The 18,256-nt window shown below is 34.7% G+C and overlaps 2 protein-coding genes across 2 annotated transcripts; both read right to left on the minus strand.

The window, feature by feature from the left end:
- Positions 1-1,941: 1,941 nt before the first annotated feature.
- Chc (clathrin heavy chain) lies at positions 1,942-14,971 on the minus strand. Its single transcript, XM_065345346.1, has 32 exons — positions 14,759-14,971; positions 13,920-14,157; positions 13,695-13,844; positions 13,511-13,629; positions 13,280-13,441; positions 13,096-13,209; positions 12,854-13,027; positions 12,613-12,789; positions 12,410-12,535; positions 12,094-12,282; positions 11,836-12,021; positions 11,515-11,764; positions 10,969-11,126; positions 10,739-10,885; positions 10,449-10,667; positions 10,113-10,378; positions 9,886-10,035; positions 9,715-9,799; positions 9,088-9,233; positions 8,537-8,720; positions 8,272-8,464; positions 8,023-8,180; positions 7,808-7,953; positions 7,606-7,732; positions 7,362-7,529; positions 7,141-7,290; positions 6,929-7,060; positions 4,324-4,434; positions 4,070-4,240; positions 3,767-3,988; positions 3,603-3,678; positions 1,942-3,522 (listed from the first exon to the last, which is right to left on the minus strand). Exons 1-32 carry the CDS (start codon positions 14,798-14,800, stop codon positions 3,398-3,400), a joined length of 5,061 nt encoding a protein of 1,686 aa, XP_065201418.1. The 5' UTR covers positions 14,801-14,971; the 3' UTR covers positions 1,942-3,397.
- A 575-nt stretch (positions 14,972-15,546) lies between these two features.
- Positions 15,547-17,070, minus strand: LOC135832233 (large ribosomal subunit protein P2-like). Its single transcript, XM_065345359.1, has 4 exons — positions 16,897-17,070; positions 16,513-16,689; positions 15,794-15,898; positions 15,547-15,685 (listed from the first exon to the last, which is right to left on the minus strand). Exons 2-4 carry the CDS (start codon positions 16,679-16,681, stop codon positions 15,615-15,617), a joined length of 345 nt encoding a protein of 114 aa, XP_065201431.1. The 5' UTR covers positions 16,682-16,689; positions 16,897-17,070; the 3' UTR covers positions 15,547-15,614.
- Between the last annotated feature and the right edge of the window lie 1,186 nt (positions 17,071-18,256).

Consider the following 18,256-nt stretch of genomic DNA (forward strand, 5'->3'; position numbering starts at 1 on the left):
ATTACGCAAAATATTTTATTAAAAAATAAAGTTTAAAATGTGAATCTGTTTTTTTTACTCAATTTTTGTTTTTAATTCAGAATTAGAATTTTGAGTTTTTAGTCGATGGGACGTACGTGTAAAAAGATTGAATGTAATCGTGAAAACTATAATCATCACTTTATCCTAAAATTTTAATATTCAATGCTGTGAGGATAATTTGCTGATTTTGAATTGAACTCCGCTCACGATATCTGGATTACACAATTTAAATCGACTGAAAAATTGAAAAAAAAGACTAATACATCCTTGTGGAAAATTAATGTCAAATAAATTGCCTATCCAGTTTGCCGTAAATACGCATCGAATCCAATTCGTTCGCAATCCTGTCTCGATTTCGCTCAATTTTTAAGAGTTCCCATCGATGACACGATAGATAGATTGACTACTATCATTTTTTGTTTCTATTGTTCAAGGAATTCCTGATGCGTTTGAAGATTTTTATTATTCGAACTTGTTGACTGTGGTTTTATTTTCAGGGAGGTTACTATTTATGTAGTGTTGTTGCTAATCGATTACTACATTTGAAACGTTAGTCGATCAATAACCAAAAAATTATCCATTAATTACAATTATTTAAAAACAATTATTGTAAAATTCTGAAGAATTAAAAAACGCTTTTATCCTCCAACGATCCAGAATAAAAAGAAATCATGATTCAAACAATTCATCACAGAATTTTGAAAAGTATGGGAAATGAAACAAAATATAAGTACTTATTATTTAGCAATTTGAATTTTTAAAACTGAAAAAAAAACCCGGTAAGAACGGTTCTCAAAATCTTGGTGTGGAGAAGGAAGCTCGGGAGGGACCGAATTGATAAAATAACCAAATATTGGAACTCTGTACCTTCAAATTAATAACTACCACCTAATGTGCTATTTCTCTTGTTTGTATTTTTTTTTTGAATTTTAATTAAAATGTAAAACGGCCTTGAGCTTGCGAGAAATATGAGATTTCAACGAAATTTTCTGAAAATTATCTCAATAAATTTTTCATGCCTAAAAGTCACTTCTCAAGAGGAAATCCTGTATATGGTCCAGCCATAGAACAGATTCATCAACGTTAGGCAGTTTCGCAAAAAATCGCCAAAGCATGAAAAATATAAAATTTGCCCTCTACCTTTTGGAGAGCTAGAATGGAAATAGTGGTAGACTACCAGAGGAAACTCGACAATCGAAATATCAAGCAACCATTTCTGGTGTTAATAGAATTGCATACTCAGTTTGCCGTAAATGCAGCATATTTTTATTTACGGCAAACTGAGTATGCAATTCTTCCAACATCTAGGTACTTATCTCTCTATGCGATTTATACCAACCTCCCACTCCCTAACTTCGAATAGCAGACAACAGCATGAGTACACATGTACTGTAATTTAATGGTGGGTGAACTTAGAGTAACCTGTTTGCGGCGGTTCAACTTTTCACGATGAGTGCAAAAATTAAAATGAAGAACTTGAAAAAATAACGATGAATGCCATTTTCATATCACATTTTCATAATCGTAAATTTTACATTTTAAATAAATTGAAATTGAATTGAATCGCAAGAGAGCAGTGGCACGAAAGCCTCCAATTGTTTTTTCGTGGAGAATCATCTTCTAAAAAATGAACGTACTTAGTAAGGAATCATCAGTTGACAAACTTCAGTAGAAGACCATGGGTACGTCAACAACAAATTCTCATCAGACAAGGCTATCCATATACATAGCTTGCCGTAGCATTAATACACCTATCAGCAACACAGGAAGAACAAGAATTAAAATTTTTCGAAAACCAACATCTAAAATTCTTTCGACGCTATCTCTACAAAAAAGTTACAATATGTACGTATAATCCACTCGAAATCACCGACAAAAAAGTAGCATCAAGTCGTATCACGCCGTATTAAATATTCGATAAAACCGTTCAATCAACACCTTTTATTTATCACAAAAATAAACTAAAATAGTTTTCGCGAATAAATAAGCTCAAAGCACCGCTTTTAATTAATAAGTGTTTAATATAATAGTTAAAATTAAAATAACTTGACATTTTCTTAAAACACATTTTATTTACTATAAGTGCTATTTTCAAAAATATCATATTTACAATTGCATATATATTTTGTTTTTTCTCTTTTTTTCCTAGTACAATGCCATAGGTACTTTAAATTCATCTATTATAAAGAAAGTTATCCTACAGGACGATCGATCATTTTTATCCATTTTTAAAATACATTTTATGTAAAAGTCGTCTATAAAACTAATGACGTAAACATATCCGGATGACATATACGTAATAGTTTGTAAAATCGCTATACTGGTGTTAAAAACATCTAATAGAGACGGAAACGGCAAGAAAATCAAGAGTACATAAGAAACTTTCAAAATTCTTTTCAACATCCATACACAATTACATTTACACAGGAATAAATAAAACAAGAAGACAAGAAAAGAAGGTAGGTTGTAAACCGAAAAACAGAAAAATAACATTGGGAATGCGCTTAGAATCCAAGCTCAATAAGAAGGTGGTAACTTTGTACTGTAAAAAATGACGATCATTAATCGAAAATGAATAAAAATACTTTCGTCATTTCACAATAGGGCGAATAAATAAATGAAAAATGAAAAAAAAAACAAAAAAAAAAAAAAAAAAAAACGAAAACACGTATAACGAGCCTAACTTAGAAAAATTTTAACGTTTGAATTTCTTTAAACCCATTCTATTTTTAAATTTCATTTTTTTTCTTCTTTTAAAATCAATAAATAATGTCATTTGCAAAAACGATAAATAACGCGATTCCGGTACACAAAATACAATACACAGTGAAATTCTAATAAATAATGTTACCTTTTTTTTTTTTAAATAACGCGATAAATAACTAACATACGTTTATCACAATTTTATTAATTTAATTAACGAATTAATAGTATGTATTCACTAATTCATGGGATTACATAAAATGAAAAATAAACTGCGATAACATGAGAAAACATAACATAAAATTAAGCGTAAAAATTCAAAAAAACAAAATAATAAAGAGGATACGGTAAATGAATGAAAAAAAGGGAGGAGAAAAAATAAATAAAAAAATAAAAATTATAAAAAGCGAAAAAAAAATAATAAGACGAAAACATAACTATATGGACTATGAATAATATAAATATTTAAATACTCTTAATGAAATGAAGGAATGGAGTTGTGACTCATGTATACGTAACTAAAAAACAATTTTTTCTTTAAACATAAATAAAACATATATAGAATAATTTATGTATATGCCATTCCTCTTCTTTTCTCTACATATGTCATTTATACTAATAAATATTAATCAATTTCGCCGCCGTTGTATTATTGCACTCGAGTGTAGTTGATTCACATGCCGTAACCTTGATACGCTAATCCTGGGTTGTAGGCAGCAGCCGCAGCCGCCGGATAACCTGGCGTGAAACCTGGTCCCATCATACCAGGCCCTGCTGTCAGCATTAATTGAGGTTCAGCTGTTATAGAATCAGAAATAAAGACATTCATTAGCCATTAGATTGCAGTCTGATTTAATGCACAGAAAATGAACACTTACGCATTATAATGGGTTTATTGTCATGTTCTACATGCTCTTCCAATTTTTTTGATATATCTTCTTCTAATTTATCCACCTGAAATATTGCGTTATGTTTTTCGTTATTATTTTGAAAACGTTTCGATTACTTCTTAAGTGAAATTGTCACCAAGCTTCTTTCTTACCTTCGAGGTATATTCCTTAACTACTTGAATAAAGTAAGGCATAGCGAAATCCATGATTCTATGTTTCCAAGCTAATTCTAATATAACATCCGGGTTTAGTAAATCGTAGCACTGGAAGAGGGCCGCCGCAAAACAATCGAAATTTCCATTATCCAGGAACCAATTTATCAATTCTTCGGCTACGTCTTTATTTTTAGATTCGGCTGCGAACTCCATTGCATCCTGAAATGACGAATTGTTCGATTATTCGGCTTTCGTTACCTTTCCATAAACGAACGTTTATTTTCGGCGAACATTTCGTACCTTGAAAAGTCTGTCCTTTTTACATAATTCGACACTCTGCTTCCAACGGTTATTGCCTTTGTACAGATACGCGGCGATTCTTCTGAATTCCGTCAATTCGTGTTTTTCCAATTTTTGTGCTAATGCGATCGTGTCGAAGTTGTCGAATGCGTCGATGGAAGCGCGTAATCCCTGAGAAATTAAATTCCATCAATGATTAAAAATTCAGCCGATATTTTCGTATATACGATGATTCGAATTTTTACAACACTCACCAAGTAGTCTTCCTCATCAATCAGTAGTTGATTCAGAGATTCGTTAATCGCCTTGTTATTTAACGACTGTACTGATCGCAAATACGGTTTCACCAATTGCAAATGCCCAACCTACCAAAAAAGAAATTTTGTTAGAGCAATTTTTTTCAAAAACGACAAACTTATCAACATTCTCAAATGAAAAATATTCTCACAATGTTCTGCAATTCCTAATATACCTCTACATAATACGGTAGGGGATATCAAACATTGCACAATTCCTTTAGCAAGTTCTTAGGAAGATGTAGTTTTATAGTGAAAATACATCCGCTGGAACTTGCTCCCTTAACTTTAACTGATATTGAAATATGTATGTTAAATAAAAAATGTTCTCACAATGTCCTGCAATTCCTAATACACCTCTACATTAAATAGAAGAGAATATCAAACTTTGCAAAATTTCTTTAGCAACCTCTTAGGAAGATGTAAATTTATATTAAAAAATACATCCGCTGGAACTTGCCTCTTTAAATTCATCGAGTGTTCAAAATTGGGTGCAAAACAAATTTCACACGTTGAGAAATAATGAATAACAAGCATTTTCACAATGTCCTGCAATTCCTAATAAACCTCTGCATGACATAGCAGGGAATATCAAACTTTGCATAATTCCTTTAGCAAGCTCTTAGGAAGATGTAAATTTATATTAAAAAATACATCCGCTGGAACTTGCCTCTTTAAATTCATCGAGTGTTCAAAATTGGGTGCAAAACAAATTTCACACGTTGAGAAATAATGAATAACAAGCATTTTCACAATGTCCTGCAATTCCTAATAAACCTCTGCATGAGATAGCAGGGAATATCAAACTTTGCATAATTCCTTTAGCAAGCTCTTAGGAAGATGTAGCTTTATACTAAAAATACATCCGCTGGAACTTGCAACCGTAAATTTATTGGGGTGTTCAACTCTTTAATTAGGTCGAACTACTCAAACCTTCAAAATTTGTTCTATCGCACAAAAAGGTACAGTCCCAAACTCAAGGCTTGAAAAAGATTTTTGAACCTTCCGGTTTCAAAATGCGTAAATTGAGATTTTAGGCGTCAAAGTTTGACGAGTTCATTTCTCGATTTTAGGCGAATTCTCAAAGTTGAAATTTGTCTCATTTTCCATTTAAAAACAAAATTAAGATACGTAGAGTTGAAATTGGTCTATTCTATGTCCATTTTCGACCTTCCAAGTCGATGGAAAGTTTTGAGAAAATTGTCATTAAAAATAGGCCAAATAACGTTCACTTTCATCAAGAATTTTCTGCAGTAGATACTATTTATGCATTTCTTTTCATCATTATCAACATCCTGGATATCAAACTTGGAAGCATCTTTTCGTAACTTTTTGATCATAGTTTGAAAGGAGTTGAGGTACCTATACTTTAAATTTAAGAATTTGCTATTGTTCAAGAAATCCAAGACCCCCAGCAACATAAATCTGAAGACCACACGGTTTTTTTCTCGCTTAAATTTGGTCATTCTCTTTTTGGATATAGATGAACAAATCTGAAGGGTTTAGCATTCCACAATCGAAGAAATCACATAGAAATACAGTAAATAAGCACCGTCTCAAAGTATATGTATGATTCTACAAAAATATGTAAATCGCAAAATAAATATTCTGCAATTCCTAATACACCTTTACGATTCATTTTATAGAGGGTACTTTCTTTCGCATATTTTACTGTAGCAAGCTCTTAGGAAGATGTCGCTTTACAAAAAAAAGCAAATCCGCTGGAACTTGCAATCGGCAGATCGATTATTTAGGATGTTATCGCACGATTTCTACCACACAACTACCACTTTGATAGCAGCGCATCAAACTTCGTGTCTTTTACTTTCGCAAGATTTTGAAAAAAGGTCGAATTAAATATATTTTCAAAAGACCCCTCTGATTCTTGCTCACGTCCATCTTTTTATCATAAATATCCTGCAATTCCTGATACACCTTCATGACGAATTTCACAGAGGGTACTTTCTTTTGCATATTTTACTATAGCAAGCTCTTAGGAAGATGTCGCTTCACAAACAAAAGCAAATCCGCTGGAACTTGCCATCTAAAAATCAATTTTAGGATGCTATCGCACGATTTCTACCACACAACTACCACTTTGATAGCAGCGCATCAAACTTCGTGTCTTTTACTTTCGCAAGATTTTGAAAAAAGGTCGAATTAAATATATTTTCAAAAGACCCCTCTGATTCTTGCTTACGTTCATTTTTTCATCATAAATATCCTGCAATTCCTAATACACCTTCATGACGAATTTCACAGAGGGTACTTTCTTTTGCATGTTTTACTATAGCAAGCTCTTAGGAAGATGTCGTTTTACCAACAAAACAAATCCGCTGGAACTTGCCATCTAAAGATCAATATTAGGATACTATCGCACGATTTCTACCACACAACTACCACTTTGATAGCAGCGCATCAAACTTCGTGTCTTTACTTTCGCAAGATTTTGAAAAAAAGGTCGAATTAAATATAGTATTAAAAGACCCCTCTGATTCTTGCTTACACACATCGTTTCAATAAACTCATAATAATACAGGTACACTTTTGGGTAAAATCTTACTTTGGTAAAGAAACTGACGGATCTGGTATGGTCCATTCGTGGAGTCAAAACCAATAATAAATCATTCAACAGCAAAGGTTTGTAATCCAAGTAGAATTGGATGGCTTTATAATACAATTCGATATTCGCTACCTAAAAAACATAAGAACCAAGTGTTTAGAGAAACACTCTTCCGAAAAAAGTGCCAAACATAATTTTAGACTGAAACTTACTTTAGTAACAATGTCTTTGAAATGGCTTTCTCTCCATGCTTCGGTGGGATGATTCATCATCGCGATAACAGCATTATCGTATTCTTCGTACTTATCGTATAAGAAGACCAATTCGGCCCATAAATGCGCTTGTTCGGCGGCCCTCAAAACCTGTACAAAAATCATAGCTCATGCATACATTGATTTGAATCAGATGCTTCTCAATGCCAACTTGAACGTACCTTTGGAATATTAACTCTGGACCAAAACAACTCCAAATGTTCTTTCATTTTACCAGGTTTGTATTTCGAGTACAAGATGGCCAATTCGGTAAACATGCCCATGTGCGCTCTTTCTAAACCTAAGGCCGCTTCCAATAAATTGATTAATTCTTCGAAATAACCGCGATCCTGAAACCGACCACACGAAATGTCTAGAAAATACCCAAACTACCCCGTCAACTCGGTCAATTACCGGATATCGTACCTGATAATAATTAATCAAGTCTTCTAATTCGTCAGCATGAACAACGATGTGCAGTCCACACATCTGAGCTAGTCTAAATTCTTCGCTATCGACACAAGCGAAGCAAACTTCTTTCCATGTGCGCGTGCTAAATACATAAAAAAAATATGATACCAAAGATGTATTTCAATTGAAAAATCGATCAATTTAAATCTTTTTATACCTGTTTGCTTTGCGAGCGCTATCCACAGCACCTTGGAATTCTTTCAAATGCACTAAAGTAATAGCAAGACGAGCGAAATTCGAAACGTTGTTATACAACAGTTTCGCCGGTTCGTACATTTTATCATCGAAACAACGGTCACCGATCTGTAAAAAAACGCATTTCAATCAATACGATATATTTGATATCGATAGTCAGATTCCCAAAGCACGTACTTTTTGAATATCGGCGTGATTGGGGCTCGAGATGAACTCTTCAAGATCAGCCAAACGATTAGTGCGAGCGTACGCGTAGATAAGTTCGCTTTCAACGTACGGTTCTCTGGCCTTCTTACGGGACATTTGTAAATACCGAACTAAATCTTCCCAGCTCCCTACACAGCATTTGAGAGAAAAAAAATAGATGAGTTATATAATTCTTTTTGAAGAATGTTTACCAGTTAAGGCATTTTATAAAATACAAACCGGTTCTGTGAGCGGTTTCCACCACATCCATATACGCTGACGGATCATTTGCTTTAATGAATGAGTCTATGGCTTCCTTCACCAGCCCTTGTTGTAACTGAGCTTTCGCCAACTGGCTCCATACTCCATTTTCGTTACAACGTTCTGCAAATTCGTACGCACGGTCCAAGTTTTTCACATTGTCGATCAATACCTGCGAATAATCCAGTCGCTCGTTGAAATTTTCATAGAAAACGTTGAAAATTCTCGAAAAAAATATGCAAACCTGGATAGCTGACGTATTGACGTCGAATTTTTTGAATATAGCGAAAGCTTCCTCAAATAGCTGATTATTAATAGCGATGTTGGCGATATCCGGAGCGTCGTAGTTGTCCAGTCGGTTAATGTATTCCATAACGCGAGAACGGTCGGCTTTGATGGCCGTCAAGATCAGCAAGTTTTGCAAATTTCTGCCAAAAAAAAAAAAGAAGCACATTCGACGAGTCAAATTTTTACAAATATTAATCATCTTAGAAAGAATATTCAATATTTCGAGGACAAACTAAATAATTTAGGAAAATATTACAACAATTTTTCAATCAGGGGAAATCGACAAAAAATATATTTTTTAACGAGACTACCCAAGCCGATTGAGATTCGACACGTTGATCGATAGGTATAAATTTATGAAGTGCAGAAGAAAAACAAAAAAGTATTCAATGAGTAGCTGGCTAGTGGCCATAAAACATTTCCATCTGATTATTTTACCGTAAATTACAGAGTATTTCCTGTTCGTTACACTTTGTTCTTTCAATTCTGAAAAATTTTAATACCAACCTATGATCACTGAATACGGAATTATCCAGGACGATTTTTTCCAACAATTCGATCAATTCATTGGGCAAATCTGCCGCCATAAAAGCTCTCACCGTAACAGAAATATCTTCAGCATCTTGCGTTTCAGAGAGAGCAGTTTGTACGACCTAGGGAGAAAAAACGATTTATGATTTATTTTGCGGCAAGTGTTGAACCATTACGAACACGAGGAAATCCTTCGAAGAAAACTTCATCATACAGCATGACAGCATCTTATGCACAATTTGTCACAATCAATTAACCACCTCTCACTTCTTCTCAGTTATTCCTACACCCGAAGAAAATTTAATTTTACTACAGAATGGCCAGTCAAATCGTACGTAAACTGATTTAACGAACTTAAATGATACCTCATTGAGCCACAACTAACGAGGGTCGTCCGTTAATATATCATCGGGTAACGTTCATTGCAACAATAACGTTGCGCCATTATCGAAACACTCGACAATAGAGTACTTGACATACTAGGCCATAGCGGTTTTATAACCTTTCGCCGACCATATTCGCGTTCCGTAAGTTGGCAATTTTCAGTTTGATATTTCCTCCTCACTCAAACATACGAGACAGCATAAAATTAATTTTACGAACCTGATCGATAAGAGAGCGTTTGTAGGGATTACTTTCGTTTAAAACTTCCGCCCATAGTTCGGGATCTCGACGACGAACCAGATACCTACGCGTAATACAAAATTCGTAATTAATTTCTAATATGTACTTGAACGTTTTAAACAGAGTCCCGTAGGTGGGGAAAGTGTTTACCTCGCTTCGGACTTGAATAGAGAATTCTCATTGCAAACGTTGATCAATTCTCGATCGCATTGTCCTCTTTCGTATGCAATACACGCCAAATGGGGGTCTCGTTTTTCGCAATATTTACCAACGACTTTACTTTCGTAGTATTGGTTCTCTCTAAAATCACATTACCATACAAAATGCGTTCTAAATTTTACAAACAATTTTCACACATTATCTGCGAGTTCCTATACCTCAAGAAACGTTCCGGATTGTTATTACTATCAATGTAAATTTTCGCGAGCGCGTTATGCGTAGCTGGTTCGACGCATCCTTCATGTACTCTGGATTCCAACCACGGTAACAGTAATTTGAGTCGATTCCTCTTTTCTACTTCTTCAACTAACTCATCCGTGGAAAATTGTCCTTTGACGACCATAATTAGATTTTTAATAATATCTTCCGAGCAATCGACATCCAACAAACCGCTAACGACGACTGGAAGTCGAGACGGATTCACCTGTTGACAATACTTCGGGTTACTTCTGTATGTTTTTCGATCAATTCTCGATCGCAGTAACGTTATTTACCTTTTGCACGTAAATCTCAATGTATTTTTGTAAATTATTGCGATACAAGTACAGAACTAAATCGTGAACGAAATCGAATCGGTCGCAGACGATGATCAATGGCAACTGGTCGGTTAGCTTGGCTTCTTTCAGGAAATTTTTCACTCGTTCGGCATTGTAACAGTTCGATTCGCGACAAATTCTTTCTACTTCTTTGATTTGGCCAGTTTTACAAGCCGCCTATACACAAGATACGTTTTGACATCGTAAATCCGAGTTTATTATTTTTATTTGCGGTTTGTTGAATTTACCTGAATATATTTAAAATGCACTTCGGGATCCTGACTGAAATTGACGATCGAACCGAGGAAGTAAAACAATCCTTCGTAGCTCTTAAATGATTCGAATAAATCTATCAATGCTTTCGTGGTCAATTGTTCGTGATACTTGGTTGCGATCTAAATCAAATAAATTAAAGCATTAGGTATTACGACAGGTTGAGACAAAATTACAGCTGCAATTTAGAAAAAGTCTCATTTACTTGTATACAGATTTGTAAATTTTGACGTATGTTGTTGGTGAGCATTGCTTTTAAACACTCCAACGAATCTTCGACGGATAGAGTACCGAAAAATGCGACCAGCCATTCGGGATTCAATAGATGAGTATGAACGACCGCTCGCTTAATATCGTACAAATCTATAACATAAAAAATCACAATCTCATTACGTCGTTTTTTTTAAACATATAATTATTCAAATGTTTAATTCATTACAAAAATACTCGTTTTTCAAGTTCATCAAATATTCAACAAATCCAGATTTAGAAATTAAATTTTTCCGAGAAGCTGGGTTTAGAAGCATTCGAAAAACCATCGCAACAATTCATCACCTAGTTTTTTTTAGAATTTTCTAACCAGCACGATCACGTAATGGCTACGAGTCACTTTCAATAGAATTCTTTAGCAATTACGACCGTAATTATCTACGACGAGCATTATACGAGTTTCCAGTCATTACTTCACACACGCACAACTATGCTGAAATACTATACCGACAATTAGCGTAACACATCGACGGAAACGTACCAGTATAATGTTCTAAAGCTCTTTGTAATAGGCCAGCTTTTTCGCAAAGTTGAGCTATGTGACTTCGGTCGTAATGAGTAAACATTTGATTGCCAAGAATAGCATCGGCAACTTGAGGGGCAGATATAAGGTTCATTTCTAGTAATCTAGTTTGCAAAGGTCCTTCCGAAGGTCTGTTATTTTTCAACGCCTCTAATAAGAACGCCGTACATTGTTGAACCATGTTTTGTTCCATAAAGATATCAACAATCTAGAACATTGAAGTTTTTCATCAGTCAACATCCTATCAACCACATGGGAATAGGTGCCGCACACACGCACTTGATTAATATCAGCCAACGGTTCAGCATCATCTTGTACCAACATCTGAGCAAATGCTACACCCTGGTCTGGATTAATCCTCATAACACTTCTCAGCAAGAAAATATAATCTGGATGATATCCGACTTTCTTCGCGTATAATACGATTTTCTGAAACTGTCCGGTCTCAGCGAAACATTGGATAACCTAGAAAACAATGCCCACTCGTTAAATACATTCGCCTGTTTTTTTTTTCAATTTGTTATCCTAAAAACCCACTTTATTTGGAACATTTCCTCTAAGGTAGACAGATAATCCAAGATTCAAATCGGCTTGTTTGACGATATCTCCGAGTTCTTCAGAGCATTCCAGTTTATCTTCTTTGAGCCATTTCTCTAATAAATGTTTTCTGCCTTGAGCCAATACCGGACGACATAATTCCAACGACTCGTATTTATTCAATTGTCCCTGTGTAAGATAAACATGTTTATTAGCAATCGCTTAGTTTCCGGTTTACATTATCGACATCGTTATCTGTAACATATGAAGCAACTGGCGAGTCTGTCATTCGACTCTAATAAATTATTTCCCAAACCTGGTCGAGTAAAATTCCGAAATATTGCAACAACGGTGAAGATTGGCCAGTGCTCATAGGAACTTGTTGGAATTTTTGAATTGTTTGTGGCGTCCGTAAAATACCTTTAGGAGCGTTGGCAGCGACCTGTAATTATTACACGATGTCAAAAAAATCATATTTACACAGATGCAGCGTTTCATTCCGTTAAAACAAACAAATACCTTCGCAGCTTCCACGTAATTTCCACTTTGAAACAGTAAATTGAATTTTCGTACAAATAGGTCCTCGGCTCCAGCTAGATTATTTCGAACAGCCATTCTCAATGCTAAATCCGGGTTTTGTAGGTTTGTATTTATGTATGATATGATGTTATCCTCTTCAACGCTGACAGATAGAACCTGTTCAAAATGACTCGTTAATATTTCGCAAATTTATACCGCTTAACAAAGCTTTCATCCTTACTTGTCCTTTCCGATTCACACCAATAATGCCACCACTGGCTTCATGGGGAGCTGTTACAAAAATCGTATCTCCGCTAATACGATTCATGTAAATGCAAGTGGCACTTTCGATATCATACAAATGAACGTAGCCGTATTTCGTAATCAAGTAAATGACGTCGTATTTGGAGCTCACCTAATGAAAATATATGGTGGTTAGAACTGCATATCTGCGAATGTTGTCAAACTTACGAAAATACAAACCTGCATAGCTACAGGAAAATCATTGGCTGCTTCTGGAGGGAAATACACATCAACGGCTTTCTTTGGGAAAGGCTGATTGCCGGCAGGCGGTTGACCTACTTCGATAATGTGTAACTGGAAATTTATCATCAAATAAGATACACGAGTTAATTTTAATTTAATCAAGAAGCAAAATCCCTCTCACTTTTCCTCCTTGTAAATTTCGAACGGCGAAACAGAACAAAGTAGATAACTCTTGATTTCCTTCCATTTTGAACTGCGCAAAAGACGCGGCATGTCCTTCAATCGGCTGCGAACATTTTCTCTCCACTGAATACAATTGCATCGCTCCAACAACTCGATTTTGCTGAAAATATTCAAATCATTCTCGATTTGCTCATTACGATGACGACACAAAACGAAGAAATTTCTTTACCTGAGCCGTAATACCGATGAGAAGGAGCCAATTTTGTTTAGCGTCGGTTCGATAGTTGATGATTTGACATCCGTTAAGACTAGAATGACGTTCAAACATCTTCACAGGCGTAGAATCTCCTACAAAAATGAAAACAATGAATTGAAATTTCAAAACACAGACTAGAGAATTACATCGCACCTACCTTCCATACTCCAGTGGTAAACACTATTCTCTGTAACTAAGGCAAGGGTATTGATAGATATCCACTTCCAAAATAGAACGTCTTCTGTCATAATGTGAGCTTTCATTTTACTCTTCATTTCAATGTTGAAAATTTGTAACGTTTTTTGAGCTAATAAACGGCAAAGAAAACATGAAATACACGTGGACTTCTTTTCATAATTTCAGCGTACAATTTTCTAATTACCCGCTGCAGTGCCTTCTGATCCAGCTTTTCCTTTAAGAGCGAGTACTTTGCTAGCGGGATTCATGATCGCTGAATCGGCAGATATAGGTCTTCTTATTGGAGTGGTGGGATCATTCAAATCGATAATAACTACCTGGGCAGTATCGCCGATTTTCTCTCGCACGCAGATGAATTTATCCGACTCCATAGTAAGAGTATTGAAACTGATACTGGCGATATTGATGCCCACATTTGTGAGCTGAAATAAGAAAACAGTTATTAGATCTTACATCAAAAGACGAGGGATTCGTTTCAAGCAATGTACGATTATCTGTCCTCATAACGAAAGATCTCAACAAGATATATTCTGTTTGTGAACAGCCTTTGAATGTTATAATCATTGAACAAATAATCAAATCGTTATCTTCATCGCAAATGTAAAACGACGAGTTTCTACTTTCAAGAAAAATCAAGAAGCGCGACGCTTTCCGCTCATAATTAGAAAATGCGGTCATTCGATATACTTTCTCGATTTTCTCCAAAATGTAACTTGCATGGCGTTTAAATGACGTAGATGGTATTTAAACTCCGAAAATGACGTAAAAATAAACTAGTTCGTTTGTTTGTCTGAATCATGATTGTTATTGATACATATTGTTTATTTGACATCACTAAATACGTGTAGGTTTTGGCCAATTAAACTACATCAATAACACACTTTTGATTGAAGATATTCATAAGTGAACCGATTTGGAAGAAATTTAAGCTAATAACAATGCACTTAGAAATAAAATATTCCAATAAATGTTACAATAAATAAAAGTATAAATTGGGGGCGTAACATGTTAGTAATAACTCACCTGTAAATGTTCTTGAAATTTAATCGGTAGAATTTGGGCCATGATGAAAAATTTTAACTACTGTAACAAAATTAAGATTTTAAACCGGTTAGATTTGAAGTTTGTACAAAAGTTTTCTAAAGAAAAACACAATCTGTTAAATTCCGCTACACTTTACTACCGTTCCATGATGGCAGATACAAAATAAAGCCCGCTGGTTGATGACGTAACAAAATTCGACTTCGCATTCTGTCCGTCTTTTCTTTTTGTTTCACTTCCGAACGAAAATTTACCTACATCGATAACAAATAAAAAGAAATAAATAAATGCAAATAGGCAACACTGCGGAGCTGTAGTTCTGGATTCTAGACGTTCTAGACGAGACAATTTTTTTTGTTTTGAAAAATTTTCAATCTTTTTACTTTTTAGTTCATTTTTCAATAAAATTCAAGCAATTGTTGGGATTTTGATAAAATAAATTATTTAAAAACTGAATATTGATGCCTGATGGACATTGGGCTTGAGCATTTGAATGTATTTCGAATTTTCGACCTATTGCGCTCTTCGTTAGTTTCTTCAAAGTTCAAAATCAAATTCGAGGCATTTCACTAGCTCAAAAAAGTTCGACAACAGTTGAATACTACGATCAACGATCATCAATTCATCAATCATCTCGCACATAGCATATTTTTTTTTTTAGCTGAATTGTTAATTTAAATTCACTTCGAGCTGGTGGAATGCCTCGAATTGAGAGTGAACTAAGCACTGAGATCACCACGATTTTGCTGATTTACATACATAACGCTGAATAAGAAATAAAAAATCAGCAACATTTTTTATTCAACAAAAGTAAATTACATAGAAAAGATACAAGAAATTAATCGAAAAGTCCGAAACCCATGTCGTCGTCCGACTCATCAGATTCTTCTTTCGCAGCTTTTTTATCTTCTGTAAAAACCCGAATAATTGAATTAGGAAATTTGTACAATTTAAACTAGATAGCAAAATAGACTAAATGAGAAGCGATTTAAACGAATACGATGGTTGTAGTCGTACCTTTCTTTTCGGCAGCGGGTTCAGCAGCAGTGGCAGCAGAAGCACCACCAGCGGCAGCAACGGCCACACCACCACCAACGGGCATTGAAGCCAATTTACCACGACCTGAACACAGTACAATACTCGTGTGATTAAAATTGAAATCATATACGTCATTTAAAAACATGTACATGTCGGCGAGTATCAGGTATAAAATTGACATCATAATTCTCAGTCGAAAGATGGTGATAATTAGAACTCATCACTTCAGCCGGAGCAAAATAAAAGTAATTTGTAACACTAATCTTAACATTTTCACGTGCATTATGCAAATGCGCTAGTTGTCTTCAGCTATAACGTAGACATCATTCTTTTCAGTCGAAAGATGGTGTTAATTTGAATTCATCACCTGAACCAGCACACAAGTAGCGAGCGAAATTAACAAAAATGCAGCAGAGATGTAACAATGATTACTGATTAGGTAATGCATAAATAACGTGATACATTGATACTGTTCAATCAGACGAAGTTAAGTCTTTCATGTTGATCAGACCCGAAAGATGGTATAAAAAGTGAATAGTTTCATCATTTGAACAGTGTTTCACAAACTACAATATGACATGACAATATCAGAGATAGAATCGTCTTTCATGTTGTTCAGACCCGAAAGATGGTACAGATATGAAAAGTCTCATCATCTAAACAACGGAGAGTAGGACAAAACAAAATAATCAACTTACCACTCGCAACCAGTTCTTCAATATTTTTGCCTTTTAGTTCTTTGATAACTGATTGGACCTTATCAGCATCTGATTCAATTCCAACAGAACCCAAAATCTTTTCAATATCCGCGGCACTTGGCTCTTTGCCGGAGAGAGAAGACAGCATATAAGCAGCCACGTAACGCATTTTGAAAACTGAAATACAAGTAATGGGAAAAAATTAAGAAACTAGAAAATGTACTAGAGATACCGGTGAAAGATTTCTGAATCGTAACACGTGGTGATAAAATCCAGGCAAGCGATGTTAGCATTCCATCACCGCATCATTTAGGATAAATATTTCAAAATGAAATTAATGCACAAATGAACTTGTGAACTTGATATTAAATACATAATACTCACTTTTAAGTCGAAAACGACACGAAACGTGGTCAAAACTTATAGAAAATTATAACGTCGAAATTCTGAACTCGAGGTTGTGAGATTCGTAAATCGTATCTCTAGGGTACTGTACATTGGGTATGATCGACGTCAGCCATTTTGGTTGTCTCGCGTGTAAATGTTGTATAAGTGTGAGTAAGTCTCACCCACACTTATACCACATTTACTATCGATGCATTGTACACAACGACATGAGACAACCAAAATGACTGACGTCGATCATACCCATTATACAGTACCCTAGTATCTCGTTGCGGTTGCTCGTTCTTCACTTCTCTTCCGCCACGACGTACCCAGGGGGGAGTTGTTATTTCCACAAGCCTAGGTGAGGACTCGCTCGGAATTGTTACGAACACGAACGAAATTGTCCCAACCTCACAAACAACCTTATAATAAACTCCTAACGCCATAGAATTTTATTTCGTCGTATTTTTTAGTATTTTTTTATATTTAAATAAATTTTACTCGAAATTTTGAGAGAGGACATAGGTGTTTTGAGGCAAGGAAAATACCTTACGTTGAATTCTCTACAAGATGCAGTAGGTTTGAAAGTTATCCGCGCTATAGAAAAAGAGTTATAAAAGCTCAAAGTTGTAAAACTCCTAGAAATTTTTTTTCATATTTTTTTGTATTTTGGAGATTTTATAATTTGATTTCCATTTCGCGTATAACTTTCAAACCTACCTACTTCAACAGGTACAGAGCTCAACGAAGAATATTTTTTCGACCTCAAATACCTAGATAATATTCATATTATGTCCTCGCTGAAACGAAAATTCCAAGTAAATACATATTATTTAGATACAAAAAAATAAAAAAATACGAAAAAGCAACTTCCAAGAGTTTTACAACTTTGAGCTTACGTAAGGTTTTTTTTCTATAGCGCGGACAGCTTTCATTATTTCATTTCATACCTATACCATCTTGTGTAGAACTCAATGTAGATTATTTTCTTTACCTCGTCCTCGAATACCCATGTTCTCATTTCAAATTTTGAGTAAATGTTATATACATTTATTTAAATACGAAAAAAAAAACAATTTTTTTTCAAGAGTTTTAAAACTTTGAGCTTTTCTTTTATGGCTTATTTTTTATCGCGTGGATTAACTTTCAAACTCAATTCATCTTGTAGAGAATTCTACGTAGGTTGAGTATTTTCCTTACCTCAAACGCCGATGTCCTCACTCAAAATTTCGAATAAATTTTATTTAATTTCAAAAAAAAAATTTCATAAGTTTTCCAACTTTAAGCTTTTATACCTTGTTTTCTATTGAGCACATGCCTTTCAAACCCACTTCATCTTGTAGAGAATTTAATTTAG

The sequence above is a fragment of the Planococcus citri genome, chromosome 1 (assembly GCF_950023065.1).
Source record: "Planococcus citri chromosome 1, ihPlaCitr1.1, whole genome shotgun sequence".
NCBI classification, from domain to species: Eukaryota; Metazoa; Arthropoda; class Insecta; order Hemiptera; family Pseudococcidae; genus Planococcus; species Planococcus citri.

Excerpts from the sequence above, each read along its gene's own strand:
- Chc (XM_065345346.1), bottom strand. The coding sequence starts at position 14,800 with ATGGCCCAAATTCTACCGATTAAATTTCAAGAACATTTACAG. Across the intron at positions 12,790-12,853 it reads GTGTGAATCGGAAAGGACAA|GTTCTATCTGTCAGCGTTGA; the intron begins GTAAGGATGAAA and ends CATTTTGAACAG. Across the intron at positions 12,022-12,093 it reads GAGGAAATGTTCCAAATAAA|GTTATCCAATGTTTCGCTGA; the intron begins GTGGGTTTTTAG and ends ATTGTTTTCTAG.
- LOC135832233 (XM_065345359.1), bottom strand. The coding sequence starts at position 16,681 with ATGCGTTACGTGGCTGCTTATATGCTGTCTTCTCTCTCCGGCAAAGAG. Across the intron at positions 15,899-16,512 it reads TGAAGAACTGGTTGCGAGTG|GTCGTGGTAAATTGGCTTCA; the intron begins GTAAGTTGATTA and ends TACTGTGTTCAG. Across the intron at positions 15,686-15,793 it reads ACCCGCTGCCGAAAAGAAAG|AAGATAAAAAAGCTGCGAAA; the intron begins GTACGACTACAA and ends GGGTTTTTACAG.